General features: G+C 49.8%; 1 protein-coding gene across 1 annotated transcript; it reads left to right on the top strand.

Moving 5' to 3' along the window:
- Window positions 1-7,415: 7,415 nt before the first annotated feature.
- SDC4 (syndecan 4) lies at window positions 7,416-26,011 on the top strand. The gene is made up of 5 exons (XM_019749699.2): window positions 7,416-7,561; window positions 19,391-19,529; window positions 20,416-20,462; window positions 21,290-21,491; window positions 23,921-26,011. Exons 1-5 carry the CDS (start codon window positions 7,490-7,492, stop codon window positions 24,070-24,072), a joined length of 612 nt encoding a protein of 203 aa, XP_019605258.1. The 5' UTR covers window positions 7,416-7,489; the 3' UTR covers window positions 24,073-26,011.
- The last annotated feature ends 1,971 nt before the right edge of the window (window positions 26,012-27,982 follow it).

Raw genomic sequence — 27,982 nt, forward strand, 5'->3', positions numbered from 1 at the left:
GCCATATTTGGTAATTACAGAACAAGAGAATCTGTAATTGACTTCAAACCAACTCCTCCTTCTAACAGAAAATGTCTCTGACCTTGCCATGTGTGTGCCTCTCTTTGGGCCTCAGAGTTTTTTTCCATCTGTAATTTAAGGGGGTTGGACTAGAATAGCTGATCTCCAAGGGCCCTTCCCTCACTGCCAAGTTTGTGGTTCCAAACTTATGAATGAAATTTTAAACTTTAGGTCAGAGGCAGAATGACAAACAGCCACAAGCTGGGACAAACTGTCCCCTGGGTGCAAAGGAAGGGGGTGCCTCTGATGACTCGGTCACTTACGTCACACCCACACTGGACCCGCACTATGGGCACGTGAGGACAACTGCTGCTTGCTGCTGGAATCATTTTCCAGATCTACCCGCCCCCCCCAAATCCCTTGGGAAATGTCCTCATACAGGTCTTTGGGCTTTCGAGCTCTGCTCATATTCAAATCCTGGCTCTATTGTCTTCCTGGGTAATAGAGTAACTCCCCTTGGGGGAGTTACTTCATCTTGCTGAGTCTCAGTTTCCAATTCCGTAAAATGGGGATCAGAATAGTAACTATGTCATGGGCTGTCCTGAAGATGTAATGTGTGCTTACCCACTGCCTGATACACAGTTAGCATTAGGTAAACATTAGCTACATTAATTATTGTTATTTTTCTTCTCTTGGAATGTGGAAGTGGCAGGACCTGATTTCTTAGATTTACAGCAAGGATCTAGGTAGATATCAGTAAGAAGGAGCCCGAGGCCTGGCACACAGTAGGAGTTACGTAAATGTGGACCTTCTCTTCCTAATCCCACCCCACCCCCAAGGCTCTCCAACTCTCTCCCTTTCTTCCTTCTTCCTTCTCTAGGCTGCCTCACAGCCCTGCTCACATGATCCCTTTCAAGGAATGTTTGGTGAAAACACTTCAGGGGAGACACGTGTCTCAGCGACAGGTTATGCAACTCTGTGCTCACACTTTTTGGAAACTCCTTGTGGGAGGCTAGAATTTGGCTGCCTGTCCTCTGCATTAGTGACCATCCTGGGTTCTGGCCAGTGAGTTCCTCTCTTAGAAGGGAAACTGAAGAGAGAGAGAGAGAGAGAGAGAGAGATGTCGCCTGCCTGTTTTCTCCTTCAGACTGAGAACCCTTTGTTACTCAGACGGTTTTAAGGGCTCAACGTGCCTCCAAGTTTGGGGAGGAATGTTTGCTGCACACCTACTGTGTGCCAGACACTTATGTTATCTCATTGAATCCTTATTTCATTTCTAAAACAAGCCTGTGAATTGTAGATACACTATTCCCATTTAGCAGATGAGGAAACAGAGGCTCAGAGAAGGAAGTGACTCACTGGGTTCACAGCTGGGGTGTGGCTGGTCTTTCCCTTTACCTAGACATTATTCCTGGCTCTGGCCTTGAAGGATTCAGGGCTTTATTTTAAGAAGAAAAGCTGTTTTCTTTAGTTTCCTTTTCATCGTCATTCATTCATTCAATCATTCATTTGATAAATATTCATTAAGCTTTTACTATGAGCCGGGAACTGGTCTGGGTGGTACAGATATACACAAGTAAAGTGAATAAAGAGAAAAACTCTTGACTTCATAGTGTTTATATTCTCGTGGAGGAGACAGGCAATAAACAAGTCAGTCAACAATGTAAAATTTAGCATCAAGTAGTGAGAAACGCTATGAAGGAAAGTGGGGGTAAGGGGGTAGAGAACAAGGATGGCGAGAGGAATTACTTTAGAAATGGCCGTCAGCGGAGACCCTGAAGGGGTGACATTTTAAGCAGAGATTTGATTGATGGGAAGGATGAAGCCAACTGAATACCTGAGAAGAACATTCTAGATAGAAGGGAACTTAAGTGCAAAGCCCTGAGGTAAGAATGAGATTGGCATATTCGAGGGATAGTAAGGAGGCCAGAGTGGCAGGAACAGAGAGAGGAGAGGAGAGTCAGCCATCAACCGTTGCCCAAGAATTCCCAGCTTACAGTTCATTATCACCTTACAACACCCCTGGGAGATGAGTGGGATGGGTGGGTGCAGGTAGGTGGGAAGTATAGAAAAAGGCGGGCAGATTCATTTATTCACTCATCTAGTAAATATTTTTTGAGTGCTTACTAGCTAGCAGGCACTGTGCTAGCCTCTGGGTATACGAAACAGATATAGTCCTTCCCCTCAGGCAGCTACTAATGTAGCAAGGGAGATAGACAGTAAAGCAATAAAACAAATAATTGTACAAATCTAAATGGTAGTGCCTGCTACAAGATGTAAAAGAATTTGGGCAGGGACACCGTTTAGCCTCAGGGGAAGGTCTCTCTGAGGAAGTAGCGTGAAAGTAGTAAGTCTGAAAGGTGAGTGAAGTTAGCCAGGCAAAGGTGTGCCAGGCAAAGGAGACAGAGCCTTTGTAACATTCCTGTGTCATCACCTGATGACCCTCATATCAGAGGAGAAAACAGAGACCCAAGACATGAGACGTGAATTGCCCACGTCATAAATCAAATGGCCGGCCAGGGCTTCAACCGAGGTTCTTTACCTCCCTGCCCCGTTACCCTTCTGTTGCACCACAGCGTTTACTGTCTTCAAAGAACAGGTTCTGAGTTCTGGGGCGGCTGGAAGATAATTGCACTATGTCCACCTTGACCAAATGTTGGATGGAGGCTAGGGGAAAGGACCTCAAGGGAAGCAGGGCCAGTTGGGAGAAAAAGGAAAGTTCAGCTGAATGATTGATTAGTAAAGTGAGGGGATGGACTGAGGTTGAAAGTGTCGTGCTCTGAACATGCCACTCTTGCCCTAGACACAGAGGCATGTGAAGCACATGGCTCTATGTTACTACCTGAAAGTGCTCAAATGAACGATGGTCTCTATCAAGGACTCAGAGGCAACTCACTTCACCCCTCTGAACTTTAGTTTCCTCAACTCTACACTGGTTGTAATAACACCAGCCTTGGCTACCCTCTGAGACTGTCTGGGGTGTCTAAATGTAATAACCTACATGAAACCTCTTCAAAGAACTCTACAGCATTCCGTGAATGGTTGGAGTTGTTATTATCTATATCTTTCTCCAGCTGTCAGAACAGGGGACTGCTGCGGAAGCATGAACTTAATATGCACGAAGTTACCAGGGACAAATCTCTTTTCCAGTATCTTCCTCTCTGCTCCTTTGGAAACAGGACACTCCAAAAATGTTTTTGTGGGGAGAACAGGAATCAAAGCCATAACCTCAGTGGGACAACATCGTCAGACAGAATTAAAGATACCAGATTTGAATCTTGTATTAGTCAGCTATTGCTGCATAACAACCAACCCCCAAATCTCAGTTGCAAACAGCAAGAGCAAATATTTCTCAATCATGGGTTTGCAGGTCAGCTGGGGCAGCTTTGTCACAGCTTTGTTGTCATATCTCCTCTCTGAACCTGTGTTCCCAGCTGTAAAATACAAATAATACTGTCAACTTTACAGGCTCAGCGTGAGCCAACACTCCCATCTAACTAAACATACCCTCTGCTCCGGGTACCGTATTTTAGAAGCTAAATGATGTTCACCTTGTAGGCCAACTAATAATCCAAGAAACGGTCTGACTTGAAAACTCTCACTCTAGGAGACATGAAGGTCACTGGCCAAACCAATCAGACTGGCTGTCCCCCAAATTCAGACTAGAAGAGAGAGCCTATCAAAGAGTGAGAGGTACACATCCAGGAAAAAGAGACACCCACAAATAAAGACCACCCAGGCTTCAAAAGCTGGAGAGAAGTCTGCCAGCCCCTGGAATCATCTCAGTTCTTGATGTCTTTCTTTCCATTTTAGTCTTTAGACCTCTTACATCCTTCTAAAAAACCCCAAGCTCTTTTTTCTTAAGGAGTCCTGAGTGAGATATGGTTCCTTGCAATGATAAGAGCTGCACTAACACAGAGAAATTACACATAAAGTTGCCAGCCCAAAGCTTAGTGTATAGTCCGCAGTCACTGGTGACTATTGTTCACTAATCAGGAAGTTGTTTAAGAGGGTGGACAATGTCTCATTCACCAGGATTTTTCAAAAAGCCTCGTACAAGTTCTGACAATTAAGTTCACGAACTCATCCTAGAGGAAGTGCTATACATACCTCATTGCTGAATATCACTATGGTCACCTTTGAAGTACTCCCCTTGGGAAGCTATGCACCGACGCCAGCGCCTAGTCCACCCATCAAAGCAATTTTGGATCTCTTTCTGGAATGGCCATCAGAGCTGTCGTCGTATTACCCTTGATGTCCTGAATGTCATCAAAACGTCTTCCTTTCAATATTTCCATTATCTTCAGGTAAAGAAAGAAGTCATTGGGGGCCAGATCAGGTGATTAGGAAGGGTGTTGCAATACAGTTATTTGTTTACTGGCTAAAAACTCCCTCACAGACAGTGCCGTGTGAGCTGGTGCATTGTCGTGATGCAAGAGCCATGAATTGTTGGCGAAAAGTTCAGATTCTCTAACTTTTTCATGCAGCCTTTTCAGCACTTCTAAATAGTAAACTTGGTTAATTGTTTATCCATTGATACAAATTCATAATGGATAATCCCTCTGATATTAAAAAAAGTTAGCAACATCATTGCAACAAGTTTGTGAACTTAATTGTCAGACCTCGTAAATCTGGTGGGGAAACGGATGATACAGAAGCAAAGGGATAAATATGTGTCGTCAGGTAAGGAAAATGTTATGACAAAAAAAATAAAGAAAGCAAGGAGAAAGGGTGATTGGAGGGGGTGAGGCTTATTTTTAGAATTCTTTAGAATGCTTGGGTGGATACTGATTCACTGAGTGGGCCTTGGTTTGCCTATCTTATAATGGGTTTGCCTATCTGTTAGATTGACAGGTTTGGGAGGGTCCTTCTGAATCCAATGTTCCCAGTTTCTGTGGTTTGCAAGGCAGTGGCTGTTCATTCCATAGCCTCTGGAAAATCCAGGCTGTTATTATCTGGAACTGGAGAGAGATTTGCATGGTGAGGAAGACTGGAGAGGGTTGGTGACATTCTGGGAGAGAGAGAGACCCACGCCCACTCTCTCAACCATTCTGAAAATAGTGACATGATTACCTGTTATTTGCTTTGTATGAGCAGCGGGTAGGGAGTGGGGGGGATAACTTGAGACTCAGAGGGAGACCTCTGCGACCATAAAAACTGGAGAGCATTTAGGTACTAGGTACTGTGCTGAGCACCAAACTCGCCACACTCGTGATGCAACAACTGTCATGACTCCCAACTTACAAATGAGGAAACTGAGGCACAGAGAAGTTAAAGTGTCCTGCCCCAGGTAACCCAGCCAGGATGACAGCCCAAATCTTTCTGACCCTGAAGCCTGTGCTCTTAACCTGTAACTCTGACATAAGAAAGGGATGTGTGCTCAAACAGAGGGACTATTAGAGGTCTCAGAGGAAAGAGAGATCAGAGGTAGATGGAGAGGTGAGGAATTTGAGAAGTCTTCCAGGAGAAGGGGGCATTTGAGCTGGGCCTTGAGGGACAGGATTGGATGTGGCTTCCTGGGCTTGGGTCTCTGGTGTTCCAGTTGTGTACTCTACCCTAGGAGGTCTGGAAAGAGGGGGAGGGGTAGCCTCAACCTGGTGTACAGGGTCTGACAATTAAGTTCATGAACTTGTCCCTGTGTGCTTACATTGGCAGCACTGTACAAACAGCTCGGTAAGGTTTCATAACCTTGGTATATCAGTATCTCACAGTTGTGTTCCTGTCGACGTGTGGCGGTGTCTTGCTGAGTGGCGTTCATTATTGTTACTGCATGTTTTTGTGTATCGTTGAGAGAATGCCTGAGCTTGAATTAGAGCAACAAACAAACATTAAATTTCTTGTTAAACTTGGCAAGAGTGGAAGTGAAATCAGGGACATGTTAGTCCAACTTTAGGGGGATAATGCCATGAAGAAAACAGCAGCGTACAAGTGGATTAAATGTTTTTCTAAGGGGAGAGAACACGTCACTGATGAAGAGAGATCAGGGTGGCCAGTAATGAGCAGAAGTGACGAAAACATTGCAAAAATGTGTTGAATTGTGCGTCAAAATTGTTGGCTGACTGTGAGAAGCATAGTAGACCAAGTAAACATAGATGGAGAAACAGTTAGGAAAATTTTAACTGAAAATCTTGGCATGAGAAAGGCGTGTGCAAAATGGTCCCGAAGGAGCTCTTGCATCACGACAGTGCACCAGCTCCTGTGGCCCTGTCTGTGAGGGAGTTCTGAGCCAGTAAACAAATAGCTGTATTGGAACACCCTCCCTACTCACCTGATTAGACTTCTTTCTTTACCTGAAGATACAGGACATATTGAAAGAAAGACATTTTGATGACATTCAGGACATCAAGGGTAATATGACGACAGCTCTGATGGCCATTCCAGAAAGAGTTCCAACATTGCTTTGAAGGGTGGACTAGGTGCTGGCATTGGTGCATAGCTTCCCAAGGGGAGTACTTCGAAGGTGACCATAGTGATATTCAGCAATGAGGTGTGTAGCACTTTTTCTAGGGTGAGTTCACGAACTCTATTGTCAGACCTCGTATATCTCAGAAAATGATAACCCTAACAAGTTTACTACCCATCCGACACCGTACATAGCTATTACAATACCATTTACTATATTCCCTGTGCTGTACTTTACATCCTGTAACTATATATTTTTTAAAATTACAGTTGACATTCAATATTATTTTATATTAGTTTCAGGGTAGAGCATAGTGGTTAGGCATTTATATAATCTATGAAATGATCCCCCTGATAAGTCTACGACCCACCTGACACTATGCATAGTTTTTACAATATTATTGACAGTATCCCCGTACTGTATTTCACATCCCCATGACTATTTTGTGACTACTAGTTTGTTCCTAATCCCTTCATCTTTCTCACCCATTTCCCCAACCTCCCTCCCCTCTGGCAACCATCAGTTTGTTCTGAGTCTATTTCTGTTTTGTTTTTTCAGTTATTCTCTTCTTTAGATTCTACATATAAATGAGATCACTTGGTATTTGTCTTTCTCAGTCTGACTTACTTCACTTAGCATAATGTCCTCTAGGTCTATCCATGTTGTTGCAAATGGTAAGTTTTCATTCTTTTTTATGGTCGAGTAATACTCCACTGTATGTATGTACCACAATTTCTATACCGAATTGTCTATTGATGGGCATTAGACACAGTGATCTCTGGGGGCCTGCCTACCAGGGGATCCAATAAATAAAGGGGGTTGAGGCTCCTGGAGGAAGGGGACTGGGGTAGATGCGGAGCCCGCTTCAGCGCATGGGGCGGGCCCCTTGGGGTTTCCAGCTCTGCCAACGGGTGCAGCGCCCCCGAGGCTCAGCTTTCCCGGGGAATTCCGGCGGCAAGTGGGTGGGAGCGGGGAGCAGGGGAGAGGGCGGGAGGCGGGGCGGGGCGGGGCCGGCTGCGGTCTATAAGGAGGGCGGCCCGCCCGCCACGGCCACTCGCCTGCGCGACCTCTCCGCACCGTGCTACTATGGCCCACGCCTGCCTGCTCCGGCTGCTGCTGCTGCTCCTCGTGGGCTCCTCCGCCGCTGTCGCGGAGTCGGTAGGTGCTTAGAGATGGCGGGGGGAGGGGGTGCGGACCGGTGTCTCCTTTGTTCCTGGGAGCGTGGAATAGGGTTGATCGGCTCCCAAGGAGACATCGGGGCCGGAGAAACTTTGTTGGAAACTTGGACCCGAGGTCACAGGGAGGCCTCCGGGGTGGCTTCTTTGCGCGCCCTGCGCCCCCAGCCTGTTGCTCTTCCCGCCTCCCCCTGACCTCAGGCCGGCCCCGGTCACCAGGCTCGGACGTGACTAAGCCGGTGTCACCTTCTCCCCCCACCCCACCCCGTACACACACTGTCGCCCTTTCCCTGGTGTTCCTGGCACAGGCTTGGAGCCTCAAACCCCCCTCCTCGCTTCCTGGGCGCCCAGAGCGGGCAGCGCTAGAATCCGAGGTGCCGGGGGATGAGCGGACTGCGAGGACTCGGAAGAGGGAGGAGCTGAAGGTTCTGCTGGGCCTTGTTTCACACACTGGGGACTGGAGAACTGGGCCCTGACCTCACTTCTGGCCCCCGCGCTGCCACTGGCTTGTGACTTAGGGCAAGGCCCTGCCCCCGCTGGGTTTCAAGTTCCCCATCTGCACAAAGCGTATGACCAGTGTTTCTTTTAGGGTCCCTACAAAGTTGAGACTGATATTGAAGGGTGGGTGGGAGGGGTGGTTCCGGCTCCGCGCTTTTCACCAGGAGATGAGCCCCTGCTTTCTGCAAGAAGGGTGCTTATTTCTGTTCAGTGCAAATGGGGAAATCGAAGCACCCACCTTGAGTGAGATGAGGGAGCCTGGGGAGAGAAGGTCTCAGTGAGCTCTGAGAAGCTTTCCTTCTCGCTGGCCACTGGTTTCTGTCGTAGGTTACAAAGCGCTGGGCTACCAGAAGCTCCATTCGTGCCAGCAGTCAGCTGGGGAGGAGGGAGGCAATCTCCGGGAATTGCTGGGAGAGGCGATCTGCCTCCCAAAAGCCTGGGCTTTGTGCCCCGTTCGTGTCCTTAAGCCCTGGTTTTGGGGAAAGCACTCGAGTCCCTGTTGTTCGTTCTGGTATGGGGCTCCCATTTCTCTGGGCTTACTTAGGGACAAGTGGTTTCAGCCTGGCAGGCTTCAGTTGAATGAATAAGACCTGAGCAATAATGCCTGCAGCACAATTGCAGACTTGCTGTGATGATAGCAAACGTTTAGTGCCTATGGTGTTCCTGGCAATGTTCTAACAGCTTTCTAATGGCTGTTCTAATGGTTCTATCAACTAGCTTCACTCTGACAACAACCCTGTGACTGTTCTGAAACTGGTCCTCAGGCTAGAAAGCTAACACACTTGCCCAAGGTCACACAGCTAATATAGGGCTGAGTCAGATTCAAATTTAGGCTGCCAGGCTTCCAAGTCCCAGCTCATCTTAACTTGTAGTCTGGTGCTGTGATGAGTGGCTGCTGTTGTGTCCCCTCCTCAGGAAACTCAAGACTAGTTTAGAGTCTAAAGATTTGGGGCTGGCCAGCCTCAAGGAATTCTGAGGTGGAAGAAACAGAGGCCCCGTGTGAGGGGATGCCTTCCATAAACTAAGGGCCACCTTGCCAGAAGCTTAGTGGCCGAGTCAGGACTCGAACCCAAGCCTGCTGCTCCCTGCTGCAGTGCTCTAAACTATGCCCTGAAGGATGTATTGGAGTCCAGCATTTGGGGAGGCATCTAAAGGAATACCATGTTGGGTCCTGCCGGCCCCGCCAGTGTGGGGAGAAGAGGAAAGACCCCGGAGGTTTTGAGGACACCGTGTGGGCTCTCACATGCCAGTCTCAGCTTGGCCTGCTGAGCCTACAAGTACTTCAGAGTGAGGGGCACACAGCTATGTCCCTGGGGTAGTCAGAAGGACATAGTTTGGGGGAGGGCTGTCAGTCCTGCATATGGTGACCCATCAGCTGAGGGAGAAGTCAGCCCTGAGCAGCTGCTTCCTGAGCGTAGTGTCCCCCTCTCATTCTGACCTCAGCACTCCCCTTCCGCTAATGTCACAGACCTTCCTCCTCTAATGGGATCATAGAGCTTCCCCTTTGGGCCCCACCACCCCCTTTCCTCCCAGGGCTGTGGTTGGAAAAAGCAGACCTCATCACTGTTGGATTAGACCACAGAGATGATCGGTCCCTTTTTGCAGGTGGACAAACTGAGGCCCAGGGAGAAGGGTTTTGCTAATGGCAGTTATGGTGTATTGAGTGTTTCCATATGCCAGGTCCACAGAAAGCCTGTGGGGATTGTATTATTCCCACTTTGCAGATGAGGGAACTGAGAGGTAAAATGGGTACCACTTTGGGGTAGCAGAGAGCATCTAGGCCATCAGAATCTCTGCCGTCCCCCTCCAATAGTGCAGTTGGGGCCCCTCCCCTTGGGTGGTATCCCCCACCCCCTAGGTGCCACAGGTTTTGGGAAGGAAACCATGGCTGAGCACCCAGCCTCTTCTCTATTGGCGGGTCTTGCCATCCTAAACCAGTTCTTCCTGTCCAGCTGGGAGCATTCCCCTGAACTGCCTTCCTGCCACTCCCTCCCTGGCCAGCTAAAGGCAGCCTTGTTTTGGGAGCGGGAACTCCTCCCACCCCCACCCCTAGAGATATTGCTGCCCAGGGACACAGCCCACCTATGTGGCACCAGGCCCAGCCAGTTTGGGGGAAATGTCCCCCACCCACCGTTGTACTTTAGCTTAGAGACGTTTCTGGTCTCCTTGAGAATTCTCTCCTTGATTGCACAGAGTAGGCTTGGGGTGGAAGCCCAGTGGGTCTAGGATCCTTGAGTGACTTCTTAAAAGCCCTGAGAGCCAAGTACCCGGGAGAATATTTTGGCCATGGTTTGGGGGAGTCTATGAGGTTGGGTCGCTTTCCCTCTCTGGGTTGCCATCCCCCATCTGTAAAATGGGATTTGAACCGAATGGCCTCAAAAGCCCTTTCTAGCCCTGGTATTCTATTATTAAGTACCTACACTTTGAAAAGGGCTGTGGAAACCATAAAGACGTCTAAGGCATTCCCTCCCTTGAAGAAAGTTATGGTTGGTGAGGGAATAAATACACCCCACCGGATTCTGAGTTGTCTTCTCACCTCTCCCCCACACACAACTTGCACCCACACACACCCAAGGCAGGAACTCTGCTCTGTTCATTTTTAGTGAAATACCTGTCCCATGGTTAGTACTCAGGAAATGTGTGTATGCATGAATAAATAATATTCACGCATGTAACTTCATTCTAAAAGGTGCACTGAGGTAATTTATTGCTGATATGAATGCCTCCCGGTGATACTGTGAGGTAGGTATTATCTCCATTTTTACAGGAAACTGATGCTCAGAGGAATGTAATGGCTTGCCAAGGTCAGAACAAGGTCTGTCTGATAACACAAGGTGTCTGTTTTGAGTATCCTCAGCACATTTCAGATCAGGAAATTGGCTGGGTTGAAGGTAGATACCTTGGGTCTTACTTCTGAATTGCTGGGTGACTTTGAGACATGTGCCCTATCTCAGGATCTCAGTGTCCCCAACTCTAAAATGAGGAGGTTGGATCAGAGCCCTCCAGGGTCCTTCCTGTCCCAAGAGCCTACTGATAGGGGGAGGAGAGGGTTCTTGGCCTGAACAAGAGGAGAAGTTGCGGGTGGGTGGGACATTCAGCTCCTGCCATCCCCAGCTCCTGGAAACAGAGGGCTTTTCCAAGGACTTGGAGTGCTGAGCGGCCTGAATGAGAAGCTGGGAGAGCCAGGATGGGCTCCCCGCCCCAGCTCCCTCCTGGGAGGAATTGACTTCTAGCTGTCCTCAGCCTCCCAGACTGCTGGGTGTGATTTCCAAATGACCATTTAAAAGTGGGGGAAGGGGCTGGATAGGGCTCTGTGAGTCACTGGAGGAGAGTACTAACTGGCCTGCCTGAGTCACCCATTTCCTTTCTACCTCTTGGCTATAGGATGGCTCTGTGCTGGGGGCCTTGGAATGGGCTCCCGAGTTTTACCTTGTCCTTTGAGAGCCTATGAAAGCTGGTCAGCATTTCAGTGTCCAGGGCCTCGAGGGGACGTACAAGAAATACTAGTGTTAGGCCCAGACCTTCACACCGCCTTGCCTCTGTGTGGACTTTGAAAGGGTAGAGTTCAACCAGTCCTCACAATTGGTCTTTTGGCCTCTGCAGAGCAGGTAATGTTGTTTTTCCTTTTTTCCTGAAAGCAAAACTAAAGCTGCCGCTGGTCTAAGTTCATAGAGCAAAGTCTGTACAGTGCAGATTGGATGTGACCCCAGGAGTCTCTGGTCTTTTGGATGCCCCCTCCTTGCTTCCTGGGACTGGCTGGAGGGCATTGGAACCTTGGTTTGGAGTTAGGCAGACCTAACTCCGGAGGTGTGAATTCCACCTCTTATTAGCTAGCTATACCTGGCTCGGATGAGCCACTCCACCTCTCAGCTTTCTGGTCTGTAAGAAGAACTGGGGTTGTGGTAAGGCTGGTAACAGATAACAAGACTGCAAGTTATGCTCCCTGTGTGGGGCCTGGGAGGGAGGAGGCTGTCTTAGTGACAGTGCCCTTCTTTGCCCAGGCCACTTGGATGCTACCTGGTACCTTTGAGGACCTCCCCCGCCCCACCATGGCCCCTGGAAAGCTTTCTTCCCTCCCCCATTTCTAACCTACAGCAGCAAGGTGGGAAGGGAGTAGCCTAGGGTGGGGCCGATGGAACCCAAATCTGCAATTTGTTTGTCTTAGAAGTGGGTTGTTTGCTAATTATCAGATGGGTTTATATTTAATCAAGAACCAGTTCCCGGCTGCCCCACCCCTCCTGCTGGGAATCTGTAGGAACCCCCTGCTGAGCAGTTTGCAGCCTGGAGGGACGGGCCAGGAAGGTTGCAAAGGGTGTGTGGACCTTGGGGACACTGCCCAGGACTCGGGTCACCCCAGACCCCTGGTTGGAGGGACAGTGTTCTGTAGGAGGAGGGCCATAGTTTCTAGCCCTGTGGAGGCTGAGTGAAATACAAATAGCACTCTGCGTGTAAGGGGCGAGATGGTGGGCAGAAAAGGGACTGTGTTCTGAAAAGCCAGTTTTCCTGGTGCCTGGAGAGGGAGGAGGAGGAGGCTTTTGTCAACAGCTGGGGGCTGATTTAACCCTAGGAGTACAAGAAACCCGACTTCTTGGGTTGGTTTGTTATTAACTCACTGGTGACCTTTGGGTGCAGTTCCACATCTCGCAGGGTCCCCTGGCCCTGTCTGCTAGAGGCTGGGTGACAGTCAAGGGGGGTACATTTCACAGCCAGAAAGACCTGAGTCCCCATCCCAGCTCTGTCACTCACCCAGGAACACACAGTTAATAAGTCACTTTCCTGATGGAAGCCCGAGTGTCCTCTATAAAACACCTGTGTCACCTGAGGGTCATAATCGGTGTTTGGCAAACTTGTAAAGTGCTACCTTAAGTTTAGTTTATTATTAGCGGCTAGACAAGGGTTCTTAACCTGGCCAGAGATTGGCTTTGAGGAGGGCGGTGTCTGTATGCATGTTGAAAATGTAAACCGATGGTGACAGTTCTTGGAGTTCAAAGCTTTTTATCCTTATCGGAGGGCTCCAGGAGTCCCCAAAAGATCACTCTGTGATATGAACAGTTCTCTTCAGCTTTGGCCTTCTGCAGTCTCCCCTACCTGCCCCTCCTATTTTCTCCCCATCTCTGCGCCCCCTCTGTCTACCCATCCCCACCCTCTGGCCAGTCCCTCCTTCCCACTTAGCTCCCCACCCCTACCCCCCTTATTCCTCATGCCCCCTTTGCAGTCCTTCAGGCCCAGGAGCTCAGCTGCCCTAGTTTTCTCTGGCACAGTAGAGGTTGCTAGTCAGGTGACACCTGGGGTAATGGAAAGGGGAGGCAGGGAGAGGCTGGTATGTGTGGAAACAGTGACATGGTGAAGCCTGCTGGTCATGGCCAGGCCTGCAGGGACTGGCTGTACCACTCGAACCTCGGGGCATGGGAGCAGGGGTGACCAGTGGCTGGGCAGGTCACCAGGAGTAAGGACACTTCTTGCCCTGGGGAAGCCGGGCTGAGACGTCTGTGTGACAGATTGACATATTCTGGAGCAATGGCTTCCCCATGCAGGGTGTGGGGGGTGCTTCAGAGGGGCAGGAAGCCAGCACCCAGAGCTGATCTAATCAGCTGAGACAAGGCTATCGACTCTGCTCCTGAGAACAGGGAGGCTTGTTTACCTCCCGCCCATGGATCCAGCAGGGACCACGGATCCGCTGCCTAGATTACAAACCCCAGCTTCAATGCACCTCTGTCTCTGCGGCCCTGAGGGAGCCAGCCCCTCCCAGCTGTCTCCACCGGTAATCGGAGCAGTGCCCAGCTTGGTTACCAGGACTTGAGACAGAGGGAGGTTTGTCTCTTTGAGAACTGTCTTTTTACAGGTAGGGAAACCGAGGCCCAGAGAGGGAATCTCCCAAGATCACCCGGGGAGTTATGACAGGGGTGGGACATCAGCTTCTGGCAGGGGGATGTCCAGAGGCTCCAGAAGCTCCCACCCCCTGCCCCCATTCTTAGCTGGCACCCCGAATCCTGGAGCCCTTGCTGTGGGAATGGGCTGCCCTGGGGGGTTGGTGAAAAGCTGGCTGCTGGCAGTGCCAGGCCTGGCTTCTCTCCTGAGTGATTGTGTTCAGAGTAACCCGACCTCAGAGTGGACAGAGCCTGGGCAGAGCTGACATTCGAACTCCCTACCTCACCCCCAGACCTGGCTTAACCCTTCAGGTACCAGAGCACCAGGTCGTGGGTTGGTGTGTCGTTTCTTTTTGCCTTATAGATATTTTTTTCATCCCCAAGGCAGGTCAGATACTCTGGGGATACAGGTCCCAAGTAGAATTTCAGGCGTCTCTGGTCATTGCTGTTTGATCCTTTTGGAAAAATACAACTGGTCTTTCCTCTGCTGCTATGTGCTTAGCACAGGTGGTCTACATTGTGTTACCTTGGGCAGGCCTCTGCCCATCTCGGGGTCTTTTTCTCTTACAAAGTTTCAGGGCACCTGATTGGTTGTTGAAAAGTCTCTGGTCTCAAAAGCAACATGATAACCCATTATCGGGTATGTCCCTTTGTGGTTTGACAAGTACTTCCCCACCCAGGTACCACCTTCTGTCTAGCAATGGAATTGCTTGTACAGCTTTTCCCAGGTCTCACTGATGCTTTGAGCACTAATCCCCTTAGCCAGAAGGAAGGCAGGTGGGGATTAATAGCTGCTACTCATTGAGCGCCTGCTGTGTACCAACCCGCCTGCTGGGTCCCTTACACACACTAACGCATTTCACGTAATCCATCATCCTGCAAGGTGCTACTCGCCCTGGTTACAAAAAGAGAGATGGAAGGGACGAGATGTGAAGCCCCCAAGGCTATATAGTTAGGTAAAGTGGCAGGACTGCGGTTTGCTTGTGGATCTGCCTTTTCAGGTAACCACACTAGGGGCACCTTCCTTTCCGCCAAGGTATACAGTCCTTTTTGTGGCCCCCAGGTTTTGCTCATTTGGGGGGATATTTGACCCTTCAGAAGGGGGATGAGGGAGGAAAGTGATTGTATCAATGGCCTCTTCTGGAGATCTGTCAGGATAGGTTTAGTCATGGGTTTAGTCACCATCCCACCTCCTCCCAAAATGTGGCTTTCCTAGTTGCCCTTCTGGTCTCACCTCCTGAAAGAAGGGTCGAGTGTGTCCCTGACCCTCCCCACCCCTGGGGAAAGGCCAGGTAGGGGAAGGCTCTCCTCTCTCTTCCTCACACCGTTCATAGTTAACCAAGCTCTGACCCTGAACTTCTCCCTGGTGCCCCAGCCAAGTTTCTGTACTTTTGTTTAATCAATATCACTTTCGCCTTTGTTTATTCCCTGGCCAGGGGCAGGGGTGCCCTGGAGCCCTGGCTTGGCAGCGTGGGCTGTGGGGTTGGGGTGGAGATGTAAATATAGCGTGGCTGACAGTGAGAAGTATGGTTGTGGCTGAGGCATGGTCTTGAGTAAGATCAGGATTGACTCAGCTCTGTCGATTTCCAGCTATGTGTCTTTGAATGACTCAACTGTACCTCAGTTTCCTGCAAAATGCGTAGAGCATTTGTGCCAATAAAATGAGCTCAGGTAGAGAAGCATCCAGTTTGGTGTCTGGCACATAGTGAATACATAGTGCTAGCCACCCAGCCCCCAGGCTTGTCCTGGGTGACTGAAGTTGTAGGACTTTGGGATAGAGTGGGGACCTTTTTCTAGCTTCATGCCTAGAGCCTCAGGACTGGATGGGGAGTGTCTCTGGAGTGACAGCTGCTGCCTGTGGATTTGCTGAGACCCTTAAGGGCAGCTAAAACCCTTGAATGGGAGAGAGGACCACGCCAGCCTGAGAGCCAGGAGACCTAAGTTCTAAGTCCAGCTCTTCTGCCAGCTGCTTGTGTGACCTTGGAAAGCCCCTTGTCTTTTAATCTGTTTGCTAGGTTATAAAATGAAACGGTTGGGCTCTGTGGCCTCAGATACTGTCTGTTGGCAGGTGTTGGTCCCTTTAGAACAAAATAGCACCTACTCTTTTATGGATAGTATGGGGAAGCGTCCAGTATCTCTAAGCCTCCAGGCACCAGCCCCAGGTGCCCACCCTCAATGGGGCAGCAGGGTCGGTGGGACCCAGGCCCACTGCCTCATTCACCTGGTGATTTGTGTTGTGTGTCTGTGAGAAAGACAAAGACACAGGGAGACCTGAGGGCCCAGAGAGGGTGCCTGTGCATGCACACACATGTGAGTACACGTTCCCTGGGCAGGGATGGGGTGAACTGAGGAGAACCGACCAGACCACATCCTCAGCCAGGAGCAGGGTGGGGTCCCTCTCTGGTCAGGGATGGGCCTGGCTGCTGGGTGGCCTGGTTCTTCAAAGCTACCCCAGACTGAATGGGCCTTGCTGAAGAGTGTGAGGGAAGGGAGGGCAGTTGGCACCCTCTCCACATACACACACAAAGGGATGATTACCCACAACCCCCTGCAGCACGCTCCTGTCTTGCTGGCCTAGTCTTAGACGGCTCCTGCCCACTTTGGGAATTTCCCTGTGATCAGGGGTCGTGGCCAGAGAGCGCACTTTTGGGAGTTGAAGAAGAATTTAATTTTCCTGTGTCCTCCCATCAGCGCGCCTCACAAAGCTTCTCCCAAGCCCCTGGACTTGCTGTAGGAGGGCACCTAGGCTCATCTGATGCAGCCTTTAGGGACCCCAATCCTTTTAGAGGCGGAATAGGTGTCTGGTGGGGCCTACTCTAGGCCATGTTGCTAACCCCTGGTGTGATCTTAGACATGGCCTTTATCGTCTCCAGGAACCTGGTACAAGTCTGAAGGGTTAGGGATGTCCCGGTGACCACCAAGAGGGCTGAACTGGGAATAAATCTAGTGCAGCCTCGGTTTTGCTGCTGACATGGCTGCGAGGTCTTCGTACCCACCTCCTCTTAGTCTTCATGTGTAAAACGGAGCTCGTCACTGTCAACCAATCAGCGGGCTAATGCCATAGGTTGTTTTGAAACACCCCTTAGCACTTTCACATACTGAACGAAAGGCAGGTGAGGAAGCAACTTCCATGGTTCCTGGGAACAAAAAGGGGTAGGGAGGGTGTCAGCCTGAAACAGCCCCACTTCGGGACCCTAGCCCCGGTCTCCAGGACTTTGAGCTCTGATTCCCCACAGCCGGTCTGGTCTCCAGGCCAGTCAACAAGTGGCCATAGTACCATCCTGCCCTCTTGGGCTGGTTGGACCTCCACCAACAGAGCTCCCTTCTCCCTGGGTAGACGGGCACTCTATGTGCACGTGTGTGTTTCTTTGCATGTGGTTAAAGGGTCAGGTGACCCGTACTTGGGTTCTGGTCCAGAGGGGCCACTTTCTGCCTGTGTGAACTTAGCCAAGCAACTACCTTTCTGACTCGCTCCCCCTGCCTCCTTTCCAATTCCGCACAACAAGATCTATTAGGAGGACTTACTTCATGCTAAGTGCTTAGCTAGGTAAGCCACAGAGGTGCTGCTGTCAGGTTCTGGGCCCCAGAGGAATTTGCAACAGGCGAACAGCGTACGTAGGAAGGAGCACAGGGACCCCGCCCTAGGTACAGGCAGCTTGCACAACCATGGAGGAACCTTACTCCTGAGCTGCCAAACCAAAGCCACAGGCACCGAGTTGTGTGCGGGGGCTGGAATTCCAGTGCTCGCTCCTGATTCCGGAGTCATGAAGTCATCCCTAACCAGGGCTTAACTCCTTCTGGCTCCCACCCCCATGTGTGCCAGGCCGTCAGCAGATTCTCCCCTCCTGCAGGAAGGGGATTTGCCTGCCCACTGCTGCCTTCCTCCCTGCCTGACCCTGCTCCCTTCCAGGAATCCGGCCCTCCTGGGGGTGGAAGAGGGCTTGATAGTCAAGTTCTCCCCGCCTCTCCCCGGAAACCAGTGGCGGGGAGGACAGGAGGTGCCTGGGCCTCTCCTGACATGGTAACCTTGTCTTAGGAACTGATATTCCTTCCCGGGCTCCCCACTGTGTCACTGGCAGGCTCCGCCGGGAGAGGGACAGCCTGGGGCAGGCAGAAACAGAACTGGCTTCTTTCCTTTGTGAGCTATGTAGGCTAACTTACTGTGTGAACCTGGGCAAGTCACTGCCCTGTTTGGGGTCAGATTCTCTCAAATTCTGTGAAACGGAAGGACAGGATGTCCCTGGCCTCTCCAGCTGGTATTCTTGGTTCTGAGCAGATCCCCGGCCTTCTGCAGTTAGCGGCTCTGCAAAAGACGCTAAGAATGTGTTGGGGCAGGGTGTGTGTTGAACTTAAGTGAAACCCTGACTCTTCTGACAAATGGACACTTTCATATTCGAATTAATTAGAGAAGTAATGAGCTTGGCCCAGGGCTGCTGTTCTGTGGGCAGACAGAACCTCAGCCTAGGAGCTAAGAGAAAGGATGGTAGGCTTTCCAAATGTGTCCCTTACCCTCTTGAACTCTAGGGAATGGGGCAGAGTGGCAGATGTACTTGTAGGACCTTGGGAAGGTTCTTTGCCTCCCTGGACCTTTAATATTTTCCTTTTGAAAGTTCTCCGCAGGGGTGGACCTCAGGTTCTGCTGTGACCAGCTAGGCTCCCATGGGATAGGAGCTGAGTGACACTTAGGGGTACTGGAGTAGATGGTGCATGAGGGCAGAAACGGTGCCTCTCCATGTCCTGCGTGGTGTTGGCAAAATGGACCCGTGGGAGATATTTGGAAGGTTAAAAACAAGAGTGCGCTTCTGTACTCTTGAGTCACTCGGTCTGGGGCAGCGCCCTGACCTGAGGCTGTTCTGGGTGTGGGTGAGCCAGCCTTGCCTGTCCCAGCCCAGTCTGACTCAGTTGGGAAAGGTGTCACAGACTGGGCCAGACCAGAGCCAGCAGCCCTCTCTGCCACACAGAACCCTGGCATAGCCTATCCTCCGGCCGGCCTGGGTGGGTGGACTCGCCGGCTCCAAAGTCAGGCAGCCCTACGTGGAATCTTTACTTCTTCATCGCCTACTTATATCATCAAAAGAAAATAATTCCATGTCTTTAATGCCCACTTTCCTCCCTTGTAAAATGGGGTGAAAGACATGGCTTTAGAGTTACTAAGAACAGGGGGTATCACATACATAGCAAGTGCTTAGTAAATGGTACCTAGTACTATAGTTGTATTCTGACTATTAGCACCTTTATTATTTTTATTACCCCAGAATGGGATAGAGACTTGCCTAAGGTCACACAGCAAGTCAGGGGCCAGGAGGGGCCTAGGACTCCAGGCTTAGTCATCTTCCAGCACCCAAGTGTACCTCCTCGAATGCCTGTGTCATTGCTTTCTGTGGCTCAGAGGCTGTGGCCTACCATTGGCAAGGCTACCGGTTGATGTGTCTCCTTTTTCCCCCTAGATCCGAGAGACTGAGGTCATCGACCCCCAAGACCTCCTAGAAGGCCGATACTTTTCTGGAGCCCTACCCGACGACGAGGATGTGGTGGGGCCCGGGCAGGACCCCGATGACTTTGAGCTGTCTGGCTCTGGAGATCTGGGTATGGAGGGTGTGATGGGGAGGCCAGGGCAGGGGGCTGCATGGACGGCAGGGAATGCGGCCTCTCCTCCTAGGAGGGTGACCACACCTGAAGACTTTGATTTTGGTGGGGATGTTCCTGGAGTGCCCCTCCTCCCTCAAATAAGAGGAAACAAAAGTAACTGGATCAGTCGTTTCCATCCCTGAGACCCTTCCTGGGCTAGTTGTTGTAACTACTAGGTTTTCTGAGCACCAGCCTGAACTTGTTCACCTAGGGCACAGTGAGGGTGGGGAAGGAGAACTGATAGAGTGTTTGTCTTCCTTTGAAAGGAAAAAGACCTGGGGGCCTGCAAGAGCTGAGGTGTAGGTGGGAAACCAAGAACAAACCCCTGCTTCCGAGGGGGGTGGGAGTAGGTGAAGGCTCCCAGACTTCCGGGGCTGGTGCCCTGCGTGGTCTCCTGTGAGTGTCTGGCCCTGGCTGCTGGGCCAGACAGAGCGACTAGGAAACATCCCTCCTATGTGCAGGATGGTGTAATCATTCAAAGTTTGAGCTTTGGAGTCGCATGGTCCTTGGTTTCCGAGTCTGTGAAATGGGAATAGGAATGACAGTACATCAGTGTTATGGGGATTGGACTGGGTTGTAGCTCTGTGCACATGCCAAGGACTCGTATGTTTTAATATTGCAATTTCTAATGTTTACTATTGCAGTCTAGGCTCTTGCCTCCTCAAACGAGTCCCCTGGGGATCTTGTTAAAAATGCAGATTCTGAGTCAGTGGGCCCTGAAGTTCAGTATTTCTAGCCCCCAGGCAGGACTGTCGGTCCCTGGATCCAGCAGCCATGGCTGAACGGGGGTCACTGATCTGGGGGTAACTGACCTCATACTCATATAGCCTTTCTGACCTTACAGATGACTCAGAGGACCCCAGAATCTTCCCCGAAGTAACCCAACCCTTGGTAAGTAGCTACGTGCTTTGCCTCTCCTCGTGCTCCCGTGTGAAACCCGTTGAGAAGAGCAGAAGAAATCAGGGTCTCACCTCACCATCAAGAAGACTTTTATTTGTGGCCTTGGGTTCCTCTGGAGCAAGCACCACTGAATCATGGGTAGACCATCGTCCCCAGGATAGTCACTGTCAACACTTAGATATGTTTCCCACCCCTTTTCTGTGGTTGTATAGATATTTCCCAACATGAATGTCAAATTATATACACAGTTTTATATATTGCATTTTTCACTTAAAGTGGTCATGAATATTTCCCCACATAATTAAATGTTCTTCCTATTTTTATAGGCTGCATAATTATAGTTCACTCAATTTCCCTGATTGATGGAAAAGTTATAATTTTTCGATATTCTGAAATTATAGCACTACAGCACGCATCTTTTGTACAAATCTCTAATTAGTTCCTTAGGACAGAGTCGCAGAGGCAAAATTGCTGCGTTCAAGGGCCAGCAATTTCTGCAGTTTTGCCAAACTGCCCTCCAGAGTGGTTACTCTTAGAATACACGCCGAGCAGCAGTGCGTGGGGTTACTGTGCCCTTGTCACATTATTCATTCCCATTTTGGAGGCAGATCTACTAGAAAAGCTGCTGGGAAGGATTTGACAGCATAATTAGTGAATTGTTGCTGATTTCTGCTTCAGGACCACATGGTTCTGTCAGCAACATGGCCGAAGCAGATTTTCCTGTCCCCTGCCCTGCGTGCCTAAATGTCCCTGTCCCCTGCCCTGGGTGCCTCCCCAAACCATGCTGAGCATTTGTCTCTTCTCCTTCCCCCATCCAGGAGCCCTTAGATAACCGCATCCCTGAGAGGACAGGTCCTGGGAGCTGGGTCCCCACCGAATCCAAGGAGCTGGAGGAGAACGAGGTCATCCCCAAGAGGCTCTCACCACCCCTCGAGGGGAACGAGGATATTTCCAACAGGGTGTCCATGTCCAGCACTGCCCAGGCCAGCAACATTTTTGAGAGAACAGAGGTCCTGGCAGGTAAGGTCCTCGCAGGATACCCCGAAGAGGGGCAGGGCTCCATGGGAGGTAGTGCTGTACACAGGACTCCTTAGTCCGGGAGGCTCCTTGGGGCCCCTTCCTTAGAGCCAGACCCAGGATGCCCTGGCCTTGACTCCACCTGGGGGTGGTGGCGGGATGCTCTGACTGTGTGCAGCCTGGTGGAGGGGGAGGAAAATTGCACATCAAAGGCTTCTAAAGAATAGACACGCTGAGTCATTCACTTGCTTTAAGCCCTCTCTTATTTTCAGAGCTTAGGTTTGGTAGCTGGGGAGTTAATTATTAAAAGTTAACATTCTTTGAAAATCTCCCTTGAAAGCCTAGAGGTTCCTTAGCATTGGACTGGCTTTCCCTCCCTCTGCTTTATCACTTGTGACCGTGGCTGAGAAGAATGTTGAACCTCAGTGGAGATGAGCCTCCGGTTCCTCCTCTGTAAACGGGTACAATGATACCTCCTTGGGTTGGTATAATGACTCTGAAATAACTCGGCAAACTGTAAAGGGCTGTTCTGATTTGTTAGCCTAAAATATAAGGATGAACAAGCCTGGTGAGTGGGCCAGGCTGGGCCAGGCTGGGTAACTCCCATCTCCTGGTAACCAGCTGGGCCAGTAGCTCCCAGGAGGCTTGATGTACAAGCAAAGAGCCTTGTGTCCTGCCTCCATCAGGACAGATAAAAGATCTTGTGTGCATCTTGCAGATGAAGTTCCCCAGGAGTATAATCCCAGGTGACTTTGGGCCCAGCTGAGCCTTGACCCTGGTCTCCTGATACCTGAGCCAACATTGTTTTCACTTTCCCTTCACTACTTTCTGTGTGATATAGGTGTGGTTGGGGGTGCTGTTGGAACTAGAAGGGCCCTTAGAGACCATTTAGTCTTATAAGTTTCAAACAACTTGGACGTTTTAGAGGTAAAGCCTCCCCCATCTTCAAACAGTTTCACTTTTCAGCTGGCACATGTGGGATTTAGATAAGGTTTTGCTTTTACCAACTGAGGATTCTACTGCTGTTAAAGAAAAATGTTTTTTTTTTTTTTTTTTTTCTAAAACCTTAAAAGTAGTTTTAAAAAACACTGATATAGTATAAAGCAACTATTTCTCATACATGGGGAAACTGAGGCCCAGAGAAAGCAAACCACTTGCTTTCCAAAGTCACAAAACCAGGGAACGGTTTTGAACCTAGGGCCATAGTCACTTCTGAGACCATACTTGAACCGTGACTTTGTGGGGCAGCCCCCCACAGACCTACTGGAGGAGCTGGGGTCATCAGAGGGAAAGGTGATGGCGACAAGTGTGGGGTTGATATTTGATAACCCCTGTGCTTTTCCTGGCATCTCCTGGGGGTACTTTGTTGCTGCTTTTTCATAGAGTTTTAGCCAAGAAAGAACCTTACTTGGCTCCTGTGCCCTCATTCTGTGCAGAGCTGTGGAGTGTGTGCAGAGACAGAAAATTAATCTTCTTAGCCTGACTAAGACCGAATTAGGGGACTCAATCTGCCACAGAAAGGATTCTGTGAGACATCCCTGGCCCGTCAACAAACAGGATGGAGCCATTCGGGCCCCCTGGCATAGAGCAGAGAACATCCACTCCCCTGAGGTTAGGAGCCCCCCACATCTGCCTGACGCTGGCCAGGTGCCCTTCGGCTGTGCTCTTCTCTGAGCCAAACTGTAAGCATCATTTATTAAGTACTTCCTGTTGTGCCAGGCCCGGTTCAGGGTGCTAGGGACACAAAGAAACCACAGACGTTTACAGTGAATGAGCAGCGAGCATATGCTATGTTACACACTTCTAAGCACTTTAAGTGGACTCATGTATTTAATCCTTAGGACAAACATATGACAAAGTTACTTCCATTTGCAATGGTTGAGATGAAGGAACCTGCCTAAGATCACCCAGTCAGTGAGGAGGACAGATGGGAGTGGACGCTACGCCTTACCACAGAGCTACATTCATAGGCCCATAAACCACCATCTATAATTATCTGTAACATAATAGCATGGACATGCTAGTGTGTTACACCTGTGTGTAGATAGACACGTATATCTGTCTATAGAAGCATAAGCCAGCATGGGTATGTGTGCACACAGGGACAGCTAGGGGACTGGGATTTTTCTTGCTTCTGGCTCAGTTAAGACTAAGCTGATGTTTAGAAAGAGCCTGGCTTTGGATCCAAGCAAATGTAGGTTGGCATGGTGGCTTTGCCACTCTGGTCCTATGGCCTTCAGGGACTTCTAGTGACCCCCTTCTCATAAGTGAGGTTGTGAGAATCAAGTAAGTCATCAGCATGCTAGGCACAGGTAGTGGTGATGGTGAGGGTGTCGAGTTGTAAGCGAACCAACCGGGCGGATGAGGGAGGACACGAACCCCCATGTCCCAATGAGTAGCTCTCACCTTGCTGTTCCCTCTGTTCCCTGCAGCTCTGATTGTAGGTGGCGGCGTGGGCATCCTGTTCGCCATTTTCCTGGTTCTGCTGCTGCTTTACCGCATGAAGAAGAAGGACGAAGGCAGCTATGACCTGGGCAAGAAACCCATCTACAAAAAAGCCCCCACCAACGAGTTCTACGCCTGAAGCTTCCTCACGGGCACTGGCTTGGACTTGAGGGGGGTGGGAAGCTGAAGGATTTTGGAGGGTGGACATTAAGGTAGGGGGAGGGCCACCTAACACTGACCTGTCAGCGTCTTCAGCTCTGACTACATTTTAAGTGTCAGGACAGACATCATCTTCTACTGTTCCTGCCTCTTCTTGATTCTCTGGGCCTTGAATGTCCCAGCAGAAAAACGAGGCTAAACTTGGCTTTTCTGAAGGCAAATCTAGAATTGGATCATTTCTGCGTCTTCCAGTTTAGAATCTAGGCCCAGTGTAGAGCCTGTACTGACCACGCCTCATCCAGAGCCCCTCTGAAGCTGTCGTATGAATCCTGCTGGAGAGCTGCTCCTAGCGCCTTCCTCCCTCCTCCCCCCGACCCCCGACCCCCTTCCCCCCCACCCCGCTTCACAGCCCGTCCCTCTGCCAGGAACTGGGAGAAGGAACTAGAACCATCTGCACCTTGTGATGTGTCCATCAAAGGACACTTGAGTCCACACTACAGGAGTCTGTGGTATACTTGGGCCATTCTAGGCTCTTCCAAGTGACTTTTAGAAATCAACCTTTTTTATTTGGGGAGGGAGGGTGAGGACAAAAGCTGAAAACTCATATTGAAATGGATTGGTAGAATCTATTGGTAAATCTCTTTTTAGGGGGGTGTTTTTTTAACAGTTCATTCCTTTGTGTAGTGCCTCTGCCTGGCCAGAATGCACAGGTGCTGAGGTGTTCTCCGCTCTCTTGCACATTTCCACAGTACCTGCTAAGTTTGTATTTAATGGTTTTGTTTTTGTTTTTGTTTCTCGAAAATGAGAGAAGAGCCGGAGATACAATTTTTATTAATTTTTTTTTTTTTTTTTTTTTTACTATTTATAGCTTCAGACAGGGCCTCTCTTTCCTCTTTTTCTTTAAATCCCCTCCCCATTTTTTTTTTTTTTAATATATTTTACACTCCTGTTCATGACTTTGACCCTTTCTGAAGCTGCTTCCTCTAAGAAGTAGCTTTTGCTGAGACATAGTTTTCTGGCAGATCCCAAAATATAAGGGATAGTTTTGTGTCTCTTTTCTTGTAATATATTATTCTTCCTTGGTTCTAGAAAAATAGATAAATATATTTTTTCAGGAGCTAGTGTGATATTTCCAATTTAAAGTTGGCTGGGTGGTTGAGTGAGTGAATTTTTATGTGGCTGAGTGGGGTTTTGCCTCTTTCTCTCGCCCCGTTCGTGGTGCCTTCTTTTCATTGGGCTAAGACAGCTGAGGGCAGATAGTTCTGCCTTCTTTCTAGCTTCAACTTTGAGTCCAGCTGGTATGCCTTCATTTTTCCAAATTTCAGAGAAAACTGGAGAGCTGAGCTAGCCAATACAGTAACCAATAGCCACATGTGGCTATTTAAATCAATTACAATTACATAAAGTTAAAAATCCATTTCTCAGTCACACTAACCACATTTCAAGTGGTCAGTTGCCACATGTGGCTGGTGGCTGCTGCAGCAAGCAGGCAGGTAGAGACCATTTCCATCTGTCAGACAGCACTGCTAGAGAACTAAACTGGCTTAGCAAGTCACAGTCCCAGCTTTGTTGGGATGACCTTTGTCTCCCTGGGCAAAGGCAGGGTGGGGGTGGGGAGGGCTGATTAGGCCCTAGTTCTGGAGCCTGTTACAGCCACATTCCCCCTCCAGAGAGAGGTAGCATAGCCTGGGCAGGCTGTGTATTCTGACCCCACTGGCTGGGATTAGGAGAAATCAGCCTTGCGTTCTGCACCCTTTACCCCCAAAACCCAGGGTTCCCAGCTGGCTGGGTCCTCTTCTCCACTGACTCCCCCCCCCCTTTCCTCTGGCTATGTTGGGAGCGAGCACCTCTTGTAGCCACCTCACACTTGTCTGTTACTGATTTTTTGATAAAAAGATAATAAAACCTGATAATTTCTAGATGGCCTGCCTCTGTGATTTTCAAGTTTGTAAGAAGTCATCCTTTCTGGGCTATGTAGCCCTTGGCCTCGGTGGAGCCTGAGATAACTGCCCTGACTAAATGCCCTTTGTGGTGCCAGATACCGGGGGCAGAAACGTAAGAAGCCAGGAAAGGGCCTGGAGAGGAGGGAAGAAAGTCAGCCAGTGCAGGTTGTGGCCTGTGGGGCATGTTGCACCTACCTCAGTGTTTTGTTTAGGCGGCACCGTGTTTGAAAAACAAACACAGAAGTCCTTGGATTAGTTGCCAACTACAGAAATTGGTCTGTTTCCCATAAAAATTCAGATTCCCCCCTTCTCTCGGGGAAAAAGAAGGTTTGACAACTCTCAGGCTTCATGGCAACAATAGGCAGTTGCTGACAGGCGCCAGCCGGTTTAGACGTGAGTTCTCTGTCTTGCCACAGTCTCCTTCCGCCAGCTTCATTCACATCACCTGCTCACTCACGTCACCTGCTGGGCCTCAGTGGCCATTTGAGTTGGCAGGCTCTAGATGTCTCTCGATCCTCAGAACAACCCAGTGAAGTGGGTTAAATCCTTTAGACCAAGGTACCACGTGCCCTTAGCTTGTCTGCAAATTAAACAATCCCACGGCCTTGGACTTCTGTGGTTTTCCCTTGGTGCTGTGTTGGCTCAGTGTTTCCCTGGGGTCCAGGGAAGAACAGAAAGAGGATTTGGTAGTGGAAATACCCCCGCCCCCGCCTCCATGTCACACATGCATGTACCAGGAACCCATTCTATGTTTTACACCTGGATCCATTTAATCAATTCCATGAAGTAGGTGCTGTTAGCATTCCCATTTTACAGATGGGGAAACTGCAGCTAAGAGGTTAGATAACTTGCCCAAATCTATACTGCTACCAATGGCAGAGGTGGGACCGGAACCCAGGCAGGCGAGATCTAGTCTGCTCATAACCACACTGCCCATCAAAGGGGTTATGTCATCCAGGGCCCCTTCACTGGGGGCTGCTCAGGCCCCATAAACCTCTGATGCAGAGTCTGGTTTCAAATCTCTTTCATCTGCACTATCTTAATGGCTGTTAGTCACATGTGGCTATTTCCACTTTAATTAAAATTTAAAAAATTAAAATTGTCCCCCAGTTGCGCTAACTAGCCTCGTTTCAAGGGCTCAGCAGGTACGTGCAGTTGGTGGCTACTCTATTGGACCATGCAGACACAGAACATTTCCATTGTTGCAGAAATTTCTATTCATGTTTTGTTGGGTGGTGTCAAACCTCTGGGTTGGGATTCCAGCGTTCACCAGCTGTTACCTTGTGCTCCAACAACCTGTGGGGAGGTAGGTCAGAGCCTCGTATGCAGTAAGTGCTCAATAAGTGGCACTTTATTCTTCTCATTGGCACCATCTGTCGGGTAAGGTAAGCGCTCCAGAAGGCCCCTATATTATCTACTGCTGTGTAGAATCAGCCCCAAACTTAGGGGCTTATGACGGCATAAATATTTCTGATAGTTTCTGTGGGGTAGGAATTTGGGAGCAGCTTAGGTGGTTCTGGGGTCTCGAGGTTGTCCTTGAAATGTTGGCCTGGGCTGTGGTCATAGGAAAGCTTGACTGAGCTGGAGGATCCACTTCCAAGATGGCTCACTTGCACGTCTGCCATGGTGGTGCTGGCTGTTGGCAGGAGGCCTCAGTTTCTCACCAGGTGGACCTCCCTGGGGTCGATTGAGTGTCCTCATGACAGCACCTTGCTTTTCCCAGCAAGTGATCCAATAGAACCAGGTGGAAGCTACGATGCCTTTTAGGGCTGAGCCTTGGAAGTCACATGCTGTCACATCTACAAATCCTACGGTCACACATATCAACCCTACAGAAGGGACTACAGAAGGGCAGGGGGCAAGACATTAGCTGTCACGCAGGGTGTCATGCAGGGTCTCAGCTCCTGCTTCCCCCATAAGAAGGCAGGATATGGTGAGGCCAAAAAG

This window comes from Rhinolophus sinicus, linkage group LG13 (genome assembly GCF_036562045.2).
Source record: "Rhinolophus sinicus isolate RSC01 linkage group LG13, ASM3656204v1, whole genome shotgun sequence".
NCBI lineage: Eukaryota > Metazoa > Chordata > Mammalia > Chiroptera > Rhinolophidae > Rhinolophus > Rhinolophus sinicus.

Bases quoted from the DNA above. Each gene is read 5' to 3' on its own strand.
- SDC4 (XM_019749699.2), top strand. From the start codon at position 7,490: ATGGCCCACGCCTGCCTGCTCCGGCTGCTGCTGCTGCTCCTCGTGGGC. The intron at 19,530-20,415 runs GTATGGAGGGTG...CTGACCTTACAG, and splicing joins GTCTGGCTCTGGAGATCTGG to ATGACTCAGAGGACCCCAGA. The intron at 20,463-21,289 runs GTAAGTAGCTAC...TCCCCCATCCAG, and splicing joins CCGAAGTAACCCAACCCTTG to GAGCCCTTAGATAACCGCAT.